This window comes from Choloepus didactylus (genome assembly GCF_015220235.1).
Source record: "Choloepus didactylus isolate mChoDid1 chromosome 11 unlocalized genomic scaffold, mChoDid1.pri SUPER_11_unloc5, whole genome shotgun sequence".
Classification (NCBI taxonomy): Eukaryota; Metazoa; Chordata; class Mammalia; order Pilosa; family Megalonychidae; genus Choloepus; species Choloepus didactylus.
Window position 1 is genome coordinate 205,309 of NW_023637582.1, and position 23,291 is coordinate 228,599.

A 23,291-nucleotide genomic window follows, 5' to 3' on the forward strand; every position below is an offset into this window, starting at 1 on the left:
AAAAATGTGGGAAGTAAACTCTACAAATGTTAAAGGACCTGCCATTATGATGAACATTTTAGCGTTTCAAAAATCCAGAGCATGACAGAAATACCCTATTAAGATAAAAAGTCATGCCCCTTGGACTGCCTACTCATGAGTAAGAGGCCTGCTTTGGATTAATGATGCAGCATGTGACACACCTGGAATTATTTGCTTAAAGATGACCTGAAAATCCATCAGTATCTAAAGAGACATGGAGAAAATGGAACTGTGTCACTGCCCCAGGCTGCAGGGCAAACTGCCCAAACTTTGAGACAAAGAATCCAGAAAATCCAGTGGTTCCAAAAGTCTCCATGAGTCCATGATGATGATGATGATGATGGATAGAGCCACAGGCATAATGACAATGCAAACACACAGATTTCTAAACAAGGCAGTGCCATCTGTGGCTGAGAACTGTGCTCTTAGAAAATCAGGGATATTAGATCTTAGTAGACTCAATGCAGCTGACCATTGGAAATCAGATGATCATGTGTAGGTGCTGCTTCTCTTTAGCTGGAATCTCATGTGCACAAGTCATATTTTCCAGCAGGCCCAGTAGTAGTATATGGTAATATGGTTGTGGTCCATCTGGAATTAGACCTGAGGAATTGGATGACTGTGACTCCATTGTCACAGCCACCATATGTGTCACTCAGCCTCCAACATAGCTTCATAGACTGACATTTATGACCAACTGTCCAAGGGAAACAACTTGGACCTGGTACAATGACAAGTTAACATGAGTTACTGGGGAAGACAAAAAGTGGACTTCTGGTGTACACTGACTCAAGGACCCCTTGAGAGGCAGTCATGACTGCAAATACATTTTCAAGTAACTTGGAATTTGAAACCCAAATTATGCCTAAATTAATTATGGAAGTGGCATGTTGATAACAAACTTTCTTTATGATGAAAGGCACTGACATGGAATGTTTCCTTTGCCAGAGGGACAGAATGAAAAGAAAGAATAATTAATAGAAAACTTCTCAATCTCAATTTTATGTGACCATGTCCTTATATTTAGAAATTAAATTGAATTGCAAATAATTACTATCTCTTTAATTCAATAGCACTAATGGAGGCCATTGCTATGAAGATAATCTCTAGGTGGGAGGTTGGCAGAAGGAATCATTTTGGTGTTTGTCCTACAAAGAAGTTTAATACAGGAGTCCCAGTTTAAACAATTATGAGATATGAGATCTTTTATATGAACACAAAGATACAATAGATGAAATGAACAATGTGCTTGTTTACCATAGAAATATTGCATTTAATAAAATGGAAAATGATCCCCTGAATTCATCTCAGAAGTCTAAATTCACAGCTGCCATTTCCATTCATATCTGGAGCATGAAGTTCAACCTCAGATTTCTTTTGGAAAATTATGGTATTTTTATCAAACAGGGAAGTATATACAGAATGAATGTTCAAGACTGACTTGCCCAAAATGAACACTTTTGAATAATCCAATTATGAAAGCTCTAATGAACTTATTATCTGTTGCCCATCCTCCCTCTGTTAATAGTGGATTATTTTTAAGTGCAGCTTATGCACAGCCTGAGAATCTGAGCACTGATATTTATGAGCATATGAGCATTCTCACTTAAAAATATTCTATCACAAGTAACTGCAGAAATTGATCATGGGCTTACTCTTTTTGGCTGATTCAATATCTAACTGATACTAGACAAATTGGGCAAGTTATTTTTCTATCACAGTTTATCATTTGATTTTTTAAGTTTTGGAGAAACAGTTATCTTGACTAAATAAAAATCAATAAAATTACTAGATGGGTCAAATTCATATTCACCCAGTTAAATATTTACAATGATTTAAGCTATTTTAATCTGTACTGTTTCATAATGTACTGTATTATTTCTTCTAAAATTGATAAATTAAGGCATGTGTTCATTATTGAAAAGTTTCATGAATGGGGAAACTGGTAATTGTAATCTGAATCATGACATTTTCATATCTCCAAGTGTTATTATGTTAATTAATGATTACACCTTACCCAGAATATCCCTCAGAGCCTTTCTTAACTCCTTATTCCTTAGGCTGTATATGATGAAGTTCAATACGGGTTTGAGGATGGCTTAGAATACAGAGACTTTCATCTATCTCTGAATTGTGCAAGGTTCTAGGAATATTGTAGAGGAAACTGGTTGGACCAAAGTAGAGAAACACCATCATATAAAAAGAATAGTTGGCCAGAGCTTTATTCCACCCCTTGGAAGAATGTACATGGAGAACAATATGAAAGATGAGAATGTAGGAAGTAAGAATGAGGCCAAAGGGGATGAGGATAAATAAAATTCCCAGCACTAGCTCTACTCTCTTGTAAGCTGAATGTCCTCATGTGAAAGCTTCTGCTTGGAGCTCACAGAAGAAACAGTGGACTTCTCATGAGATACATCTGGGAAAGTGGATGGTATATGTTGGTTGGAGTCAGGGATTCATTGCCTCTCCAAACCTAGGACACAGTGACCATCTGCAGGCAAACTTCAGGATTCATAATGACCATGTAACCCAAGGGGCTACAAATAGCCACATATGAGTCTTAGGCCATCAGAGAGAGCAGAGTACATTACTTGCCTACAAAGGAAGAATGGAAATGTATTTGAGCCCTGCAGCCAGAGCAGGAAATGTCTGATGTCCCAAGAATAAGTTGGTTCACTTCTTGGGGTTAGCCATGGAAATGAGAGAGATGTCCAAGGGGGTAGTGCTGGCTGAGCAGGAAGTACATGGGGCTGTGGTACAAGGAACCCAGAGAGAGGGGGAGACAAGGACAGTGTTTCCCTAGTGGCAACAACATATCCAAGGTGAATGGTGCATATGAGCAAACCAATGTGTCACATTCCTGGGAAATGTGTAGGAGGGTGAGACCCACTACAGAGTTCTTGTTTTCTCTCCTCATGTTTATTTTGATCTAAGGTGAGAAAGATGAGAAACATATGCATTCTGTGTATTAAAATTATTTATAAAATAAAATAATGTCAGAAATAATGAAAAGAGAATTTTGGCTTGATTAAGAAAGTGAAGGCTGATATGAAAATAGATCATACATAATTCAAATAATCAAGAAATTGGAATTCTCTTGATTGAAGTTTAATTGGTATAATTTCTATAGTGAGAGAAACATGGTGGGAAAACAATGGTGATATAAGAGTCTGTGATCAGGATGGAATATCTTTGTATTTTTGAATTTCAGATTTCCTGAGTGACAAGATAACAACATCCACTTTATGTCCATGAGTTTCTTTTTCCTTCATCTGATCATACTGATAGTTTGAAAAACCCCTTTTGAAAGCAAACACCCAGCCTCTAATTATATTTGTCTCAGAACACTTAAAGCTATTTGTTATTATTTGCTATGATTTGGGATTTTGTGTATATTACATAATTAATAAGAAAAATGAGTCTTTATAGTTAGCACAACTCTCACAAGCATTCTTCAAAATCGATTGTCATTTCTCACAGTTCTCACCTTACTTTGGGGAGATAAGGTAATTCTGTCTAATACTGAAGCAGTTTTTTTTTCTCAGCACAGTCCTTGTATTCCGATTATGTTAAAAAAAAACCCAGCCAATTAAAACTCCATCAGAAGCTGTTGACACATTTCCCAGATGGTGTTCTCTCCTAAAAAGTGCAATAACAAAAACTAGAGTTCCTAATTCCACACCATTCTAGTCAACAGAACTTACCATTACCTCAGCATTTGGTTTTGCATGTTCTGAAATATGTTTTACTTTGGTGGTTTTAAGATGATGTTGGATAAATCAATAACTGAGAGCAATGAAAAGCCACAGACAATGTAGAACTAACATCTTATGGTTTGTTAATTTTTAGTGATGAGAATTAGATCACATTTAGGCATGTTCCCTTTAACTGTTCTTATGAACACTTCCCTGTAGTGCCTACTGTTTGAGCTGGTTGAAATACAAATGAAACTAAATCATCCTGCCCAGGGTTTTCAGTGGAATTTGCTCCAATACAATCAGTGCCCAATTACACTGATAGGGATTCCTGGATAATGATTAATGGGCATATTCGGGATGAATGTACCCACATGAAATATTCTCCACTGAATCATGGCAGAGTTGATCAGCTTCTGACCAGCAAGTGCATTGCCTGGGTGCTTAAAATTGTATTGAATTGGCACAAAGTCTATAAAGAAGCTCTTTGAACCAGGACCAAATAAACATCACAAGAAATAATATGATTGGTGAACATGAACAGGATATCTGACATGAATGACCAGATGCCAGGATTACCCTCCAGGGAAAGGACACTCCTGCAGCCCACATGGCTTGGCCATAAATGTTCATGGACTGTGGCATGGGAAGGTCTGTGCCAGCATCTCAATCAGCCACATAGCTGTCATTTGGCACTGGAGAAGTTCTTTTCAACTTCCTCACTAGGAAAATGAGAATCATTATGCATACATAATATAATTTTTTTAAGAAAGCAATTTTCTAGCATGTGGTCAATAAACACAGGATAATAATACAAAATGGGTAACTACAGCATTCCAAATAAAACCAAGGGACAACTACAATGCCATTTATCATGTTGCAAGCACATGCAGTATTGTTCTCATGTAAATTACCAAAGTATAGACATATTAATGGAATATATGATTATTGAGATAGGGAGATAAATACAGTGATACTTTTAGCTGATTGAATACTCTATAAAATAAGAGAAGACATTTAATAAATAAGTTAATTCAGCATTTGGATAAATGAACAAACCTCAATATTGATTTTGAGCAATTAAACATTTGGAAATGTTAAGTGGGGCACCCACTCATTATCCAAGTATAATACATCAAGGAATACAATAATAAATTAGTTGGAAATGCTATATATGTACATATGTGTGCATATATATATATATCACCACAAAATTTTACTAAATAGCCTAAAATCCATGAATAACTGGAGAGATATTTTACATCCCATGATTTGGAGCAAATTCTAATGACAGTTCAGTATTTTAGAGATAATTATCATCCAAATTATCCTAACACATTACACATTGTTTTGAAAGGTACGAATGGATAAAGTTTGATCTTTTTGGTTTGGCTGTACCTTTAATATCAACATTAGGCAATGATTACTTAAAGTACAGAACTGGGAAGACAAATCATATAATAGGAAAATCATCAAAGGTCATATAAGGGTATTGAGAAAAGATTAAATGACAGTAGATAATCAACATTGAAAAATACTCTGATTCTTTAGTTTATATAGAAGCACAATTGAAATAATGATAACCTGTAGTTTTAGTTTTATATTTTCAATCTTATATTGGTCAAAAATAGAAAAAAAACTTGGTATAAAATTGCAAGCTTCACAGTGAAAATGACACTCTAATAGGCTAAAGTAATATATGATATTCACAGAATATTAAGTTCTTATGAAATATATGAGAATCATTATCTGCCTCACACTAATTACAACACAGTAATATAAACAACTGCACAGAATCTCAATTTCCATCAATGTCAAATATATTAAACTACCTCTATCTTGTGGAATTTTATGCATATATTCAACAAAGTACTTAGATATGTGACACTGACATGTATTTTTTTCATATAATATTGCTGAATGAAAATTAAATGTATGCAATACTAACTAGGATAGTATCCTTTATTGTATTGTGTGCTTTGTGGACATGTGTGTGTCTGTGTGTGCATGTATATTAAGATGTTACAGTGGACTTTAATTTTGTCTTCCAAATTAATTCAGGTCACAAAATTGATGAAATAGAAGGCAAGACATCTGCCAACAGAAACACACACGTGTATATACATAGACCTTCAGAAATATCCCAGAATATTTCTTCTCAACAGTTACTCAACAATACCGCTGATGCCTCAGTGTGTATGAGAGAAAACTAGAGGGATTTTTAAGTCACTGGATTCTCAGGTGTGAAATATTCTTGTAGAAAGTGACTCTCTTCCATCCCAGCCTAGTAAGTGATGGGGGTTGCACCACACCCAGGGAAAGAGGAGGTTCTAAAAATTGATCACACATTTACTAAACAAATATTGATTTTATCCTGGATATTGCCCAGTTCTGTGCTAAAGAGTGGTGATATGTTGATACATAGCCAATTCACATGAAAATTACAAACAATCTCTAATATACAGACAAAAGTTTAATACAAAGTCTTTTGACAACAAAGAGGATTGAAAAGCTGATACCACTTTAGGCATCTAAACAAATGATTCTGAATATAGTTCTGAGCAGATATGACAGTTGTGATGTCTTTTTGCAAATTAATTATTTTTCATTGTGGTAAAATATACATAACATAAAAATCACTTTAATCCTTGTAAGTGGAAAACTCTTTGGCATTGTGTACATTGACAGTACTGTGCAACTTTCATCAGTATCTATTTCCAGACTATTCAACCATCCCAAACCCAAACTCATACTCATTTAGCAATACCTCTCTGTTCCCCACTTCCTTCACCCCTAATAGTCAGCCCACTGTTCTGCTTTCTGAATCTATGAATTTGCTTATTCTAAGAATTTCATGTAAGAGATATACCCTATTTGTCCTTTTGTGTCTAGCTTATTTCACAGGACATAATGTCTCCAAGGTTCATCCATATTATAACATGTACCAGCTTTTGGTATCACATTTGCACTTCTTCCAGGAAACCTGCTGTGCATCTTGGGGTATTGTGTGAACAAGAGGAAATAAGCCAAAATTTCTTTTAGCAACACCTGGAACCCAGTGATGCCTATTCCAATGATTCTACCAGTTCCCAATTTCTGCATTTACTTAGTAAATAATATGGCATGTTTTTGTACAAATTCCTCCGAATGGCAAAGAAATGTCCCAAGACTCCATTGGGGAACAGTTATGGAAAGTATCAAGATATATGACAAAGAAAAATTTATGGTGAGATGTTCTCAATTGAGGAGATTCCAATAATGTGAGCACCAAAAATAAAACAAGCAGCCTATTCCCAATTGGAATCAAGGAAACACAACTTTAGAATAGTATGAACAGCCCGTGACATGCTTGTTGCCCTTCAAACACATCCTCCCTGGCTCCACGTGGAGCTACATGCACTTCCAATATGGATCCCTAGAACATTCTGGAGGAGACAGAGTAAGTCCTGTGTGCTACTGGTTTGCATGTAGTTCTGTGACAATCTAGGTTGTTTAAAAATGAAGGATTGACCCAGGACACTCATATATAGCTTGCTGTCCCAGAGCTTGACCTACACCAAGAAGTAGCTTGTGGACAGCTAAATCAGTGTAAGAATCAATCTAATAGGAGTAAGATGTAAAGGATACCTGTCTTTATGATGAGATCCCAGGAATGAAAAGCAGAGCTCCTAGCACTGGAAAGACAGTTTCACTGGGAGAAGGGTGGGCATTCAGATCCCTGTAAATCGGGGAACCACTAAGGAAATAAATGCATGCCCAGGATGAGACAGTAAAGCCCAGAGGCCCCTGGAATTTTTGCTGCTGGATGATCTTCTTGGTAGGATGGCTGAGATCCAAAAAGAATAACATGCCCACACTTTGAAATTTGCAAAGATTGTAAAAGATGTTCTTTGTATTGGTATGTTGGTTTTTGTTAGACTGTGTACCTCAAGAAAATCACTGTCATATCACTAGCAGGACATAAATTTAAGGAACAGAAGGCTCAGGGACTAACTACCAGAGTTAACATATTAAAATATTACAATATATGGTGTTCAATAAAACATTACAATAAAAATGAAGAAATTTTATACGATGGCTCATGCAAAGGAAGACATTAAGGCATCACAAATAAATGAATAAGAACAGACTTTGGACATAGGAGAAAAAGACTAAAATAATCAAGTTAAATATTCTTAACAAGGTAAAGAAAAACATGGAGAAAGAAACAAAGGCTATTAGGAAAATGATATATAAACAAAAGTGTGTATCATAAAAGAGAGAAAAGCTATTAAAAGCAACCAAACAGCACTGAAGACCAAAACAACTCAAATAAAAAATCCCCTAAAAGGATTCAATAACAGACTGGAGCTGGCAAAATAAATAATCAGTGACTTCAAAGATAAGAAAATTATTATGGTTCAGGCTGAGAGTCAGATAGAAAAATAATGAAGAAAATGAACAGAGCCTAAGAAAACTGTGGGGCACCATTAAATATACCATCAAATATACATGTTGTGGCCATCCGAGAAGGTGGAGAAAGAGAGAAGGGCAGAAGGATTTCTGATTACTGGAGTCCTTTATAAGCACAGGGAAAGTCAGACAGAAAGAGACACCATGGGGAACAGTTGGAAGACAAAAATCAACTGAATCCATGGCAGAAAGATGAAGTCATTGCCATGTGCATTGGCAAGATACAGAAAAACCAGGAGCCCCAGATTGCCAGCCAGTCAGAAGATACCAACCCTGGGAGGAAGCTAGCATTCTAGCTTCTATGACTGTAAGCAAATACATTCTGGTTGTTAAGGCAGCCCATTTTCTGGTATTTGTTTCAGCATCTAGGAAACCAAAACAATATCACTTCTACCCAAAATGATTTACAGATGGAACACAATCTCAATCAAAATTCCAAAAGCCTTTTTTGTGGAAACTAAAAATACAAACATTACACTCATATGGAAGGGCAAGGGGACCCCAATGCCAAGATTAACATGAGAAAGAAGAATGAAGCTGGAGAACTCACACTTCCTGCTTTTAAAACTTACTTCAAAGCTACAGTAATCAAAACAGCATGGTAGTAGCATGACATTTAAAATACACATTTCTACAAAGAAGTTATACCAATAGCTAAGAATTATATTTATGTGCTGAAAAGACACTCATCATCATTAGACACTATGGCACTGAAAATCACAAACAGAATTAGATACTATTTTACACTGACTAGAATGGCTACTAAACAAAAGGAAAACAATGAAAATTAGACAGGATGTGGGAAAATTGGAACAGTTTTTCATTGTTCATGGACATGGAAAATGGTGCAGGTGTTGTAGAAAAAGTTTGGCAGTATGGCTTTTCCTAAGAAAATAAAGTATAGAATTCCTGTATGACTTGGTAATCCCACATCTAGGTTTATCATCAAAGGAATGAAAGTAGGGCTTTGAAGAGACATTTGCACACCAAAGTTGACAGTGACATTATGAAAAATTACCAAAAGAAGGAAGCAACCAAAGTTTCCATCAACAGATGAAATGATCAACAAATTGTGGTGTATATATGCAATGGTTTATTATTCAGTCCTAAAAAGGAATGCATTTCTAATACAAGAACAATCTGGATGAATTTTGAAGATTTCATGTTGAATGAAATAAGCAAGACATAAAATACACATATGGTATGATCTCACTAAAATGAAATAACTACAATAAGCAAATTTCCAGAATCAGAAACAAGAAAACAAGTTACTAATTGCTGAAGAGGGGTTTACAAACAGGGAATTAATGACAAAATGTTCATAAAAGGGAAAGCTTTTTGTTTATTTGTTTGTAACACTGGACTATTTTTGCAATTCTATTAACCAATTTGAATTCACATATTTGTCCACTGCATCAAGATTTCCCTAGTCTACATTGTGCACCAGAGTACAGAGAGCATCCCTCAGGGAAGCGTATACAATTTACTTTTCTAGTCTCAATTTAGGAATACCATCATGTAAAATTAAACAGAAAAAAATAAACGTAGTAATTTACAATGCCATGTGTACTGGTTACATACTAAAAACAACTTTTTATGAATTATATTACTTTATCTACACAAAAATGTTGATGAGTTAGTATTCAGGTATCTTGGAGATAAAGATCAATAAAATCTAGACAATCAAATATTGCATGAGCCAAAGAGGAAAGGATTAGGAAAGGAGCCCAGAAAGCCAGAAAGAACAAGAAGGACTGAAATGAGGGCAGTCCTCATGCCTTCAGGTACAGGAAACAGGAAAGAGCCCAAGACCTGGGAATATTTGTGAATAAAATGACTTCTGAGAAAGATTCAGAGAGGGAAACACAGCTGGTCCTCCTGCTCACCCCCCAGTGCCTGTTCCAGGAAGCTGGACTGAGAGCAAGAGGGTCCTGATGCCCACACATGGGGGCAGCATCCCAAAACCAAGAATTGGACTCTGTCTCCATGTGGGCTATCAGAGGACCAGTTCTGGGGTCTGGTTCACTCTCTTTCATGCCCCTCAAGAAACACTGTGAGATTTACTCCTAAACAGAAAACAGGCTCATCACCACTCCCATATATTGGGAAGTGTGCTGCTTAGATTCATGTGTCAACTTGCCCAGGTGATGGTGCCCAGGTGTCTGGTCAAGTAAATATGGCCTAATTCATTACTGCAAGGACATTTTGTGGCTGGTTAATGAACCAGAATACCAGTTGATTAAATCATCAGTCAATTGTATCTGCGGCTGATTAAATCTGCAATCAATTAGGGAGTATCTTCTGCAGTGAGAGAATCTAATCAGTGGGATGTAATCCAATCAGTTGAAAACTATAAGTGAGCCAGGAGAAGCTGGGAGATATAATTTAGTTTTCCCACAGGAGAAGCAAGGAGGACAGTAGCTGAAAGAGCTCAGGATACTTGGAGATGCTTACAGAAAGAGGTTTGGAGATGCTAAGCTAATAGATGAATGCCAGAGTTTGCCCCAGAGAGGCTAGGCAGAATCACACAGGTGCTTAAAGGGACAGCCACTGAAATAGAAGCTTAAGGCTATGCAACCCAGGAGCAAAGGACAAGCAGACACCAGCCGTATTCCTTCTCAGCTGACAGAGGTGTTCTCAATGCCATTGGCCTTTCATCAGTGAAGGTATCCTTTGTTATTGCCTTGGTTTGGAGACTTTTATGGCCTGAGAACTGTACATTTATGAATTAATAAATCCCTTTCATAAAAGCCAATCTATTTCTTCTGTTTTGGCATTACCAGAAGCTTTAGCAAACCAGAACAGGAAGTTAAAGCAGGCAACAAGTGGACTCTGAGCATGTTGATTCAAGCTTTTATGTTTTAAAGGACCAGATAAGGAAGGAAGTAAAATAAAGAAGGTTTATGGATCACTTGGTGAAACAGTTATAGCAGAAAGAAAACTCTGATCCTAAACTATTTTCAGATTAAATAAGAGGAAGGGGTAACAACAAACAAGAAAAGATTTAACAGAGGTCTATGATTACTGAAAGTTTATATAAATATAGAAATATGTATGTATATTTTAGATGCTGCGGTGTTGGACTAGCTGGCAAGAGGTAAATGACATGGAGGAACTCTAACCTATAACATCCTTTGAAATTTGCTCTATAGCTGCTCTGAATTGTGCTTTGAAAGTCTTCACCTATATTGCATAATAAAGAAAGAATTGAAACTGTGGAATGGTAACCCATAACAATTTTTGAAATTACCTATATAACTGCTTGTTGAGCTGTACATTGAATGTTAACATCTTTCTGTATGTATGTTATATTTTACAATAATGGGAATAGCTCCCAATGTGGAACTGTGACCCATGACACTCCTTGAAATTTACTTTTTAACTACCTGTTAACATGTATTTTGAAAGTTATCACTGTTCTGTGTATATGTTAAAGTTTGCAATAAAAATGCATTAAAAATATCCTCTCTAAGAATTCTCTTTGGGGGACTTTTGGAGTTGTTACATTTTGAGCACTTTTTTTCTGGCCAAAAGGGGCATCCCTTACCTTGCTTTATTCACCAGAATTTAGTATCAAATTTTCTTTGGTGATATCAAAATTCCAAATCCATTCTCATGGGATGCAATTTTGCTATCTCTAAGACAAAAAAAATCAGAGTGTTTGGAACTAATGTTGGTTCCTGATTCGGGAACTTGTGGTCTGGGTTTTTTTCTGTGTGTTTGTTTGGTTGGTTCTTTTTGTTGTTGTCAATGTTCATTGTTTGTTTTTTTCTTCTTAGCATTAAGAACACAGCAGGCATTTTCAGTTGTCAACACTGCACCAGGCAAGGGTGGAGTTAAGGAATATCTGATGAATAAATTAAATAGATGAAGGAGATAATACCCTGAATAGAGAATCTTCCTGAAGAAAGGAAGGGGGGGGGTGGTCCCAGCACAAGTGGAAGCCCTCATTCATAGATTTCAGACCCCAGGGGCTGAAAAATTGAAACAGTTTAAGTCCCCTTCCACCTCAGTATCCATCTCAAATGTGTCCCCAGCTGGGGGAAGTCTGCTGAGAACTAAAGGCACCCTAACACTTCAGGCTGGTGGGAGCTGTGAGCTGACAAGCACCACCTGCTGGGCAGGACAGGAAAAGCACAGAAGAAAATGTCTTCACAGGAAAGCCTATCAATCTGCTGGGTCTCATCCCCAGGGAAACTTGATACTGATTACACTCTCTTCCTGCATCCTGGGCCTCTCTTTCTTGGGAAAATCTGATTGGGTTGATCCTATCTGGGGAGAGGCTCCTCACAAATTGCTTCCATACAGGCAGGACAAGAACCAGAAAAACAAACACTGAATAATTCTGATCAGTTAAACAGAAGCTATGTCACAAGTTTAGAATAAGTGTCAAAGAACAGATAGAGAACAAAGCCAGCAAACAGGAAAACCCTTGGTAAAACAGAGAAAACAACCTCCAGAATAAACGGATCAGGGAAATCAGATGCCTAGACACCAGAAAAAACAATCACGAGTCATACCAGTAAGCATGAAGACATGGCTTCGTCAAAGGAAAAAATTAATGCTCAAAATGAGATACAGGAGTTGAAACAACTAATTTAAAAAGGTTCCAACAAATCTTCTAAATCAAATCCATGAGTTGAAGTAAAATGTGGCAAAAAAAGAAGAATATAAAAAAGACACTGAGTTACCACACAGAACTCAAAAGCTTGAATAAACGGAATTTCTGGGAATGAAAGGCATAGTAGAAGAGATGAAAAACACAATGGAGACAAAAAAGCAGATCTGAAGAAGCAGAAGAAAGGATTAGTGAACTAGAGGATATTAGATCTGAAATCCTACAAACAACAGATAGGAAAAGAATGGAAAAATATGAACAGGGACCCAGAATTTAATGCCAACATGAAGCACAGAAATATTCATTTATGGGTTTTACAGAAGTTATATTCTTTGTAGCATGCTTTGTAATAAAACCTGTATAGTCAGTCTATTTAAACATGGTTGCATGGAACCCAGAATGGGAATTGACATCTTGTTATTCTGTACACATTAGTATGATACCCCAATATACCCCAGAATTGGGCAGAAAATAATAAAGTACTTCCAAAGTCCCCTTAAGGGTCTGGGTAAAAAGTGGAAATATTAAACCTCCTCACCTGGGGAACCCTGATATTCCCACAAGCATTAGAGAATCCCAATTTACTAAGTCAAACCCTTGATCTTGGGGCTTCCCTTTATGAATCTTATCCCTGTAAAGGAGAACTTAAGAGTCACCCCCAGAGAATTTCTTTTGTTTCTCAGATGTGGTCTCTTTCTCTCAGCCAACTCTGCAAATAAACTCACTAGCTTCCCCCCTACATGGAAGAGAACTCCCAGGGGTGTAAGTCTCCCTGGAAATGAGGGACAGAACTCCCTGCAATTAGCCTGGTCCTGTCATCACGGGATTGAGAATGCCTTCTTGATCAAAAGGGGGAAAGAAATGAAACAAAATATAGCTTCAGTGCTTGAGAGATCTCAAATAGGGTTGAAAGATCAATCTGGAGGTTATTCTTATGCATTATATGGATATTCCTTTTTAGTTTTTAGTGTATTTGAATAGCTAGAAGGAAATACCTGAATCTATTGAACAGTAATCCAGAAGACTTGATTCTTTATCATAATTGTATAACTATATAGCTTTAATTGTGTGACCATGTGATAATAAAAACCTGGTGACAGACTCTCCCTTTAACCAGTGTATGGGAAGATAAATAATAAAGTAATGACAGAAATATAATAATAGCAGTGGGGATAAGGGGTATGGGATGGTTTGGGTATTTTTTCATTTAATTTTTTATTTATATATATTTTTCTATATTTTGGAATAATTAAAAGGATTGAAACTTTATTGTGGTGGTGAATGCACAATTATATAACAATACTGTGAGCTATCGATTGTATACTTTGGATGCATTATATGGAGTGTGAGTAATCTCAATAAAATTGCATTTAAAAATAAGAATTAGGGCTCAGACAACAGTTGCAAATTTTGCTGCAGGATGGAGTCAATTCGAGTGTTTGTCATTATAGAGGTCACTGCTGTGTAAGGGCCAGGAGTCTGATTTTACTGGGAGGAAGAACAAATAGGAAACGAAGAGATGGAAACACCAGTTGCAAATAATTCTTTTGAGAAGTCTTTCTAAGAAGTTATTCAGAGAAACAGGAAATATCTACAGAGGGCCAGCAGTCAAGGAAAATATTTTATTTTAAGACATGTGACATAAGAGATTTTGGGGAATCATTAAACAGAAAGAAGACGGAATTGCCATAGAGGGAGAATCCAGAATGCCATAGAGGGAGAATCCAGAAGCAACATCCTTGAGGAGGTGAAAAGGGCTGGTACATAGAACTAAACTACAGGCTGCTGTGGGAGTCATTATAACTTTCCACCTCCTGCCACACTACATGATCAAAGATGTTCTTGTTTCTTGTCTACTCCCAATGGTACATTGAATGGCTGAAACTATAATACTTTCAAAAAATTCTGGAGGTCTGGGATCAGGTCACCATTTTATGGTTGGTTTGTCTGACAAGGATGAGCATTATTCTAAGAAAGTCTATCTGTTTTTAAAATCATATTCCACAATAGTACACCTTTTATGAACCATGTGAAGTTGAAGTGATTCAATGGAGGGATTAAGATGAGCATGTTTAAAGATTTGACCACTGGCAAGTTACACATTTCTATGAATAGATGTTTGGCAATTAGTGTAAATGAGACACTGGTTTATATTATCTGAGCATGTAAATTCAACAGAATCCCCTACTAAATGTGAAACAAATCATTTTTTTCCTATGTCTCCTCAATATTCATCTAGTTCCACTACTCAGCAAATGCTTATGTCACCACCTGTAATATTCACTTTGTCTGTTTTTGCTTGTAACCAGACATTTCTGTTAGAAAGGGAGTCAACATAATTACATTCTCTTACACTTTGAAATATTCTTTTACAAATATTATTTTGAGGGTAAAAACTTTCTATAATTAGCACTCTGTGGACTTAGTTTTATCTCATTTGACTCCATTTCTCATAAGAATTTTCAGATATTTCAAGACAGATACCAAGTTCTGAGAAATTTTAACACTTTCCCATATAAGGGACACCCAAACAATGATTTTAGTCTAACAACTGGGATTCCTTTCTTTTTTATTTTTTATTCCAAAGCATGACTATTGAAGAGAAGCTCAGGATAGTGACTTGGACTTTATTATGTAATATAAAAAGAATGAAGTATCTTTCCAAACAAGAACCAGTTGCTCATTTCCATCTCCACTTTGCTAAGGTAAATGATGTAAAAAATCTCTGGATCATAGAGATTATTGGTTTCCTTCATACCACTGAAATAGTAATTTAAAATGAGTACATTAAAAAAATTACAGTAATTGTAAGACAACAGCTGTATGAGTCAAGGAGAAAGTCTTTGGTTACTAGTAAAGAGGAATGTGGGGAATGAGTCAAGAAAACCAAAGGGGAAAATGTGCATTTATCAAGAATCCTATGAGAGAAACTAATCAATATTATCTAAAGACTTTGGAAGAGGAGGAAAAGTAGTTATACTACAAAATCATATTAATTAAAGTCAAGGGACTGAATTCCCTTAATATTGATCCATTATTCTTTTGGCCCTTGTGTGTCTGCATGTTTGTTTCTACATTCATGTCCTTTCCCATAAACTAGTATTTAACCTCCAAAATATTGAAAATACAAATCACAGTTAAATCAGCTGTTATTCAGTTGAGAGAAGAAATATTACAACATAACAACTTCTACATAAGGAAATTAGTAATGCATAGAATATATCCAATGAACCCCTTTGTGAAGAGCTATAATATTCTGGGGAAAAGGCAAAAGAAAAACATTTCAAAGAAGAAGGAACTGGGCAGGAAAAATATCATTCTATCATACATTAATAGGCTCCTGGATAAATAACAGTATTTTCCTTCAAAAATTGATGTCCAATGCATGGTTCACTCATATTTGTCTCATTTCAAATTAACAGTGAAATAAATGATGAAGTGATTTAGTTCATCCCAGAAGCAGAATCATTGCATGTAGGAAATAGTCACAATTATAGTTTTTGTCAGTTATAAATGTTCATAAGCAATGTTGATTTTCAAGGCATAAATTGTTCAAATGTGGTCAGAACAAATATTTAATTTTAAGTTTAATCAATTAAATAATTAACCAATGGATGATTTTATATCATAGAAAAATGAAAATGATTTAAATTTTTCTGAGAATGGCAATTCATTATATTTCTCTAAGCAGTGATATGTCTGAGAAGTGATTATTTTCAGCAAAATTTATTGAGCATTTGTGATGTGTAAGGCAACATTACAGATGAATTCTTGGGGAATGCAAAATTGAATAGAAAGTTGATCCTAAATTTAGAGAAATCACCAAATTAATTGGAAGAGAAGAACCATAGGTTGCATTTATTATGAGGTAGGCAAAGAGCTGTAGGAGAAGGGGAAAGAATATAATGTTTATTTTGACTTACTATGATGTAGTCACTGCACTGTCTCAATATGTGAACCTTATTATTACCATCATTTTAAAGACAAAGTAACTGAGAATTAAAGAAATTAAATAATTTACTCAAGAACACACAGTTAGATTTGGTGAAACTTGGTCTAGTCTGATTCAAGTCCTTGATCTTTGTAATGGAAGATGTAAGCTAATTTTTAATACTTGAACTTGACACAGTCATGCAGTAGGTTTGATAAACTGATCTATGGAGAATATCCACTAAGAAATGTCCATCCCTCACACTCTAATTGGTTTCCCCAGACTATCTCAGCACTAACAACATAATGAGCAGAGGAAATGAAACAGCAGACACAGATTTCATTTTCCTTGGACTATCTCCCAGTTTCAGATATATCAGCTTCCTTACCTACATCATTTTCTTGAGCTATATCATCACTGTCTCTGGAAACTCCATCCTGATCCTCCTAATTGGGGTGGATTCCCGACTCCACACTCCCATGTACTTGCTCCTCAGTCATCTTTCTGCTATGGACTTAATTCTCATCTCCACTACCATCCCCAAGATGGTCACCAACTTCTGGGTGCAGAGAAGAACCATCTCACAGATTGGCTGTGGAATACAGATGCTGCTGTATGTCACCATGACAGGTTCTGAATGTCTCCTCTTGACCCTGATGTCCTACAATTGCTATGTTGCCATCTGCAACCCACTGAGGTACCCGGTCATCATGAATCCCAGAGTCTGTCTACAGATGACTACTCTCTCCTGGGTGGTGGGGTTCCTAAATTCCTTGTTCCATACTGTCTATATCACACACTTTCCACTCTGTGACTCCAAGGAGATTTGGCACTTTTTCTGCAAAGTCTCAGCTATCCTGAAGCTCTCCTGTGAGGATACCTCTACGTATGAAATGATTTTGTTTGTCATGGGAATTGTGTTCCTCCTCATCCCCTTTGGACTCATTTTCACCTCCTATGGCATCATTTCCTTAAGTGTCTTTCTTATGAGATTCCCAGAGGGACAGAGCAAAGCCCTGGCCACCTGCTCCTCCCACCTCACAATTGTAAGCCTCTATTTTGGTTCAGGTGTCTTTCTGGTTATGATACCTCAAACCCAGTATTCAGCACAGCAAAGCCAGGCTGTCTCCCTTTTCTACAACACCCTCATCCCCATGTTGAACCCCATCATCTACAGCCTGCAGAATAAGGAAGTGTTGGGGGCTCTGAGAAACATGCTGAGGATTGGAGTCTGTTCTCAAATTGCAGCCAGAAGACTTTAGAATTGTGGCAGTACATTTTACCCGTTTTTCACAGATAGGTTTGATAAAATAATAGAATACTTAGTTAAACTTCTATCTAAAACCCTGCAAATAATTGGCTCCATAATTAGGGAGTAAAATGACAGATACAGGATACTGTTGTTTTCAATAACCAGCAAATGTTTGAGTCACAAGAACACTTAGCTAACAAATGGCATAGTCATGACACTAATTCTCAAGGATTTTGTCTCTATTTTGAAATTCAGTTATTTCATGACATTTTAAGTTTATCTAGTTTACAAACCAATTGGATAGATATACATTTTAGACACATAACCATAATTCAATACTCTACAACCCACTTAGAATTATCACTTTTAAATTTTGGCATACATATATCTAACTAATTTTATGTTTTTGTAGTCATAAGTATAGCCATAAATATAAATATAAATCTGCACATTTTATCTATATATTTATGTTTGAGTGTGTGTGTGCATATAATAAGTGAATGTATGCAGAGTTAATGTTGGACAGAATAAAAGAGACAAAAATCCCCATAGGAACATAATTTTTATAATCTTTTTCATTTATCAATTATGTGAGTATTTTCCATAATAACCAATATTTATTCACAATATCATATTTACTATTGCATGGATTCCATTAAAATCCACTAAAATTTGCTATTAGTAGTTTTCTAAAATTTGTTCTTAACAAATGAAAAATAGATTCAAAATGGTTGATGAACTACCTGCATTCATACACCCCTCTCCCCAGTGATTAAAGTAATAGTGATGTCGTAAAGCTCTTGACTAATACACAATGACCGAGAGTATAGAAAGTGAAACCATCAGCTGATGGAAGAACGAGATTGAGAAGTGGCCACTGGTCAAACAATCCCAAATTTTGTGGAGAAGTCAACCTTTGAGGGAAGGGACAATTTTCTGTACAGTCCCCCAAAATTCAGGAATCCAAAATATTTTCTCTGATGTAAGGCAGGACTGCAGTGGGCTGAAAACTGATGGATTATTGACATACCTGGAGGAAGCTAAAGTCTTCTTTATCACATCCCTCTCCATGGAGCACAGAATTCCTTGAGCCAGAACTTCAGCTCTGTCTGTGGAGATTCAGGGAGCAGCTTGCTAAAAAGAAATGCATATGCCCAGAGAAGATGACCTCTGCACTCCGACCTTTAGGATCCACAGCCTAATGGCTGCTGCTATGTGTAAGGACTCTGAGTGAATCACACTAGTCACATGTCCACATCCCCTGAACTCCAGGGCACTTTTCATATCCTTGTTCTTAACCGTGAAGAGACAGCAAGGACCACCAGACATTGACATCCTGTGTAACATGAAATAGACTCAGATGATCAAACAGAAAAACATCATGGGGGAAAACCCATTCAGCAAATAAAAAATATTTCGATATAAAATAATCCCCCATTTAATATTATCAGAGATATAAAAATATTAAGTTTATCAGAAACAATCAAAATGAGATAGACAACAATAGTTTCTCAAAAGGAAATTAAGATTTTAAAAATATTAAATAGAAACATTTGAAAGACGACATCAAAAAAATCTTCCAGAGGAGACTATGTCCAACAGCAAACATAAATACAGGCAGTTTGAAGGAAAAGGCAGACAACATGGAAAAAACAATCCAAGAGGGAGGCAATATGGAAAAATAGGGCATTTCAGAAAGAATAACAAAGAAAAAATAAGTTTTTTTTTTTTAAATATAATGCTGGAGAATTGCCAAACCAAATATCTAACCTCTATGTCATATGAACAAATTAATTTTGGAGCAGAATGAATGAGGAAAATAAACATACTTGGGTACATCACTGAAGTTTTGAAAGCCTAAAATAATGAGAACCTCTTAAATATTTCTGGACTGAATAAAATTACTAAAATGGCTAGCAACATTTCACCAACACTTCATGTTACAGTAAAGTGGCATAGTAGCATTAAAATGCTGAGAAAGAATTGTATTTAAACATAGAAACCTACACCCAGCCATACTATTATTGAAAGACAAATGTAGCACAACATATTTAAGACATGCTATGACTTATGTGGTTTCTTTCTGCCTATCTGTTCATTGGAATTGTGCTCTAGCAAAATGAAAGAAAACCAATAATGAGGAAAGGAAGAGATTAAGAAGCAGTAGATTTAGATCTATAGTACTATACAGGATGTTTCAGTATCATAGCCTCCAAAGTGTGCTTTGAGTGCCACCAGCTGTAATTGGAACATGAGAATTGGAAATGTCTTTGGGGGAAAAAAGCATTTACAGAGTACCTCATATGTGTGAGAGCTTAAATAAATATCACTTTGAATGAAAATAAATGATGGCAATAAAAAAGAAGGCACCACAAACACTAGAAAAAGTAAAAAAAAAAAAAAAGGGGAACAAAGAAAATAAATTCCAACTATTTGTTACTGCAGTAGAAAATAATCAAAATAACCTGAAAATTTTAACGGTATAACTAATAGTAAAAAAGATACAAAGATATTTGGAAAATAGAGGAGAGAATTAAAAAAGCTAATCAAAACCTATCATCATATTAAATTACTAGATTACATGTAAAATGATAAAGTAAAAATGGCAGCATAAAACATTCAGAGAAATGAGAAAACATTTAGTGCAATAGCTGTGTGGAGGGTGATCACTGAAGTGTCATTAGGGATGGAAGGCACTGCTACTTTTCTTCATAGACTTCATTAGTCTTTATTGCACTAGGTTAATTTTTAGCAAATGTATCGAGTTATAATTAACATACCAAAAATCACCATTTTAAGGGAATACTAAAATTATTTTTGGTAAGTATATTGAGATGTGGAACCATCAGCACAGTACAGTTCTAGAAAGTTTCTCTCATTGAATAAGATCCCTCTCATATCTGTTTACAAGTAACCCTCATTCCATTCCCAGCCCCAGGCAAACACTAATCTCCTGTTTGTAGGTATAGATTTCCCTATTCAGGATATTAATATAACTTCATTATTCCAGTAGTATTAATTAACTTTTAATCATGTTCACATACTAATTTTATCAATTAACTATTGAAAGTATGCTGCAACATTCTTGTAGAGGAATAATTGCCCACATTTGTGATTATCTATCAGAGGGATCAAAAGAGCAATTTTAATTCTATTGAGAATTGTACTTAGTCAAATAAGTTAGCAATTTGATCCATAATTAATAGTTACAGAGATTGAAAAATATTCCTAAAATCCTTCCACAGTCACTTAAAAAAAGTATTTGGCAGGGGATCACTGATTATCCAACATAATAAAATTGTTACCTATTTGTGGGAAGATTTTATGATTGTTCTCAGAAATTGGTATTTTTATATTTTCTTTTGCAATGTTCTTTTGTTAATTATTGATAAGATATTTTAGTATAATAACTATAGTGATATTTTTATTCTGATAAATTATTTTTCCATTTAATTGGTTGATTATATCTTTATCTTCTACAATCATTTACCATATATTTGGTTAAATGTACAATCCTTGCCTTCATGGATTATGATTTTGTCTGTATAATAAGAAACTATTCATCCTTCTGAATATTGTATATTAATACTTTAATGTCATTCTTTATTTTATATTTTAAATGGAATAAATGTTGTTGCATGTTATGTGATAGAAATCGGATGCTTTATATCCATAAAGTATTGGTCAATTTTTTGAAAACCACTAATGGGATAATATATTATACAGCTCTGGACTAAAATGTCATTTTCAACAAATTATTAAAAATATTAAAAAACACCCAACAATTCTCTTGGTTTATGGGATCTCTCCTATATTTGTCCATGTATCCCTCCACACTGTGCCATGCTATTTTGATTGCTGTAGATTCATAATGCATATTAATATGTAACTGTGATCACTTTTTGCACTTATTACATTTATTATTTTTCAATTTTCATTTATCTTTACTTATAAATGAACTGCTAGGTTTTTCCAATTTCCAAAATGGTTTGGGATTTTGTTTAGAATTTTGCTGATTCTATGGATTAATTTTGGATTAATTCAAATGTAAGATCTATATCTTCCTATGTAGGAACTTGGTATGCTTTTCTATGTTTCCAATTTCTCTTGTATTTCTATCACTAATCTCATACAGATAATTTAATTCTCTGGTAAGCACTCTAATTTTATGCATCTTCAGTTAGTGTTTAAAGGAAGAAATAATTGTTACTTTGAAAATTCAATACTACTTCTTCATAAAACTTTTTTAGATTGCATCCATTTTCAAAACTGTTTTACAATTCCCTTTTCTTGAATTCTTCCAGATTTTTCTCTGTTCCTAATATTCTATCTTTAAGTGGTAAATATCATAAACATATTTTCTGAGAACATAATTTAATTTACAGATTATTAGAATTATGGCCATTAGTTATGCAGAACATATTTTGACAGAGGTGAATTGAGGTACATAAGTCATTGCATTTCTTTTATTCTTCCCTATATTGTATATATTTACAGTTTTCCTCTGTTTTTAATTTGACTTGCTGAAAGTTTGTTCACTTTCCACATTTTTTTCTTAAGGAAAAATTCTGTGTTCCATACAGTTAAATAGTATCCTTTCTAAAAACTTGAATCACATTCTTCACCATTTATTTTCATTCTTTCTTATGCTTTAATAAAGGCAAAATTTTTATGTATGTAGACTCAGACAGGTTATTAGTTCAACACAGTATAATTCCTATTATATCCAAGTTTGTTTCCATTTCCAAAGTTATTTTTACCATGGCTTCATTATTTTTTAGTTTCAACTTTTGTTACAATGTGATCATGATATATAAATTAGGCAATTCACATGTTTGGAATTTAGTGAGGTCTCTATGTCACTGTAACAGGATCCTTGAACCTGAGGCAACAGAAAGGCAATTAAAGTTATCTTAGTTACAGGACATTTACTGAGTCATGAAAACAGAATTCCCACGGTAGACAGGATTCGGGTGCATTCCGTCCAGTATGACACAATTTCCCCGTGGGTCTCTCAGCTCTGCCTTCATGCTTGTGCCACTCTGTTCTCAGGCTCATGAGAAGATGGCTTTCCAAAGGAGCCCTGGCTGCCATCCTTGTCCAAAGCAAACTTTTATCCACCCTGAGGGCAAATCATGTTTTTAAAACATTGGTGAGACCCATGTCACTTTGGTGTTCACACTACTCAACGGTTTCCCACTTTATTCAGCATAACACTAAGGAACCAAAGGACTTTTCTGACCTCAGCTCCTTCTCCTCTCTTCTCACTCATTTGTCTCCAACCACACTGGACCCTTTAACTGTCCTCTGGGGACTCTG

General features: G+C 35.4%; 2 protein-coding genes across 2 annotated transcripts in view; one reads left to right on the plus strand and one right to left on the minus strand.

The window, feature by feature from the left end:
• Nucleotides 1-19,031, minus strand: part of LOC119524731 (olfactory receptor 2AE1-like) — a 38,032-nt gene extending 19,001 nt beyond the window's left edge. Inside the window, exon 1 of the mRNA XM_037823405.1 lies at nt 19,003-19,031. The gene's annotated coding sequence lies outside the window, so the exon portion shown is untranslated. The remainder of the gene's footprint in view (nt 1-19,002) is intronic.
• On the plus strand, nt 17,026-17,982 carry LOC119524725 (olfactory receptor 2AJ1-like). The gene has a single exon (XM_037823399.1). It carries the CDS (start codon nt 17,026-17,028, stop codon nt 17,980-17,982), a length of 957 nt encoding a protein of 318 aa, XP_037679327.1.
• Nucleotides 19,032-23,291: the final 4,260 nt, after the last annotated feature.

What these genes read in the sequence shown, in the direction of transcription:
- LOC119524725 (XM_037823399.1), top strand. Translation starts at nt 17,026, where the DNA reads ATGAGCAGAGGAAATGAAACAGCAGACACAGATTTCATTTTCCTTGGA.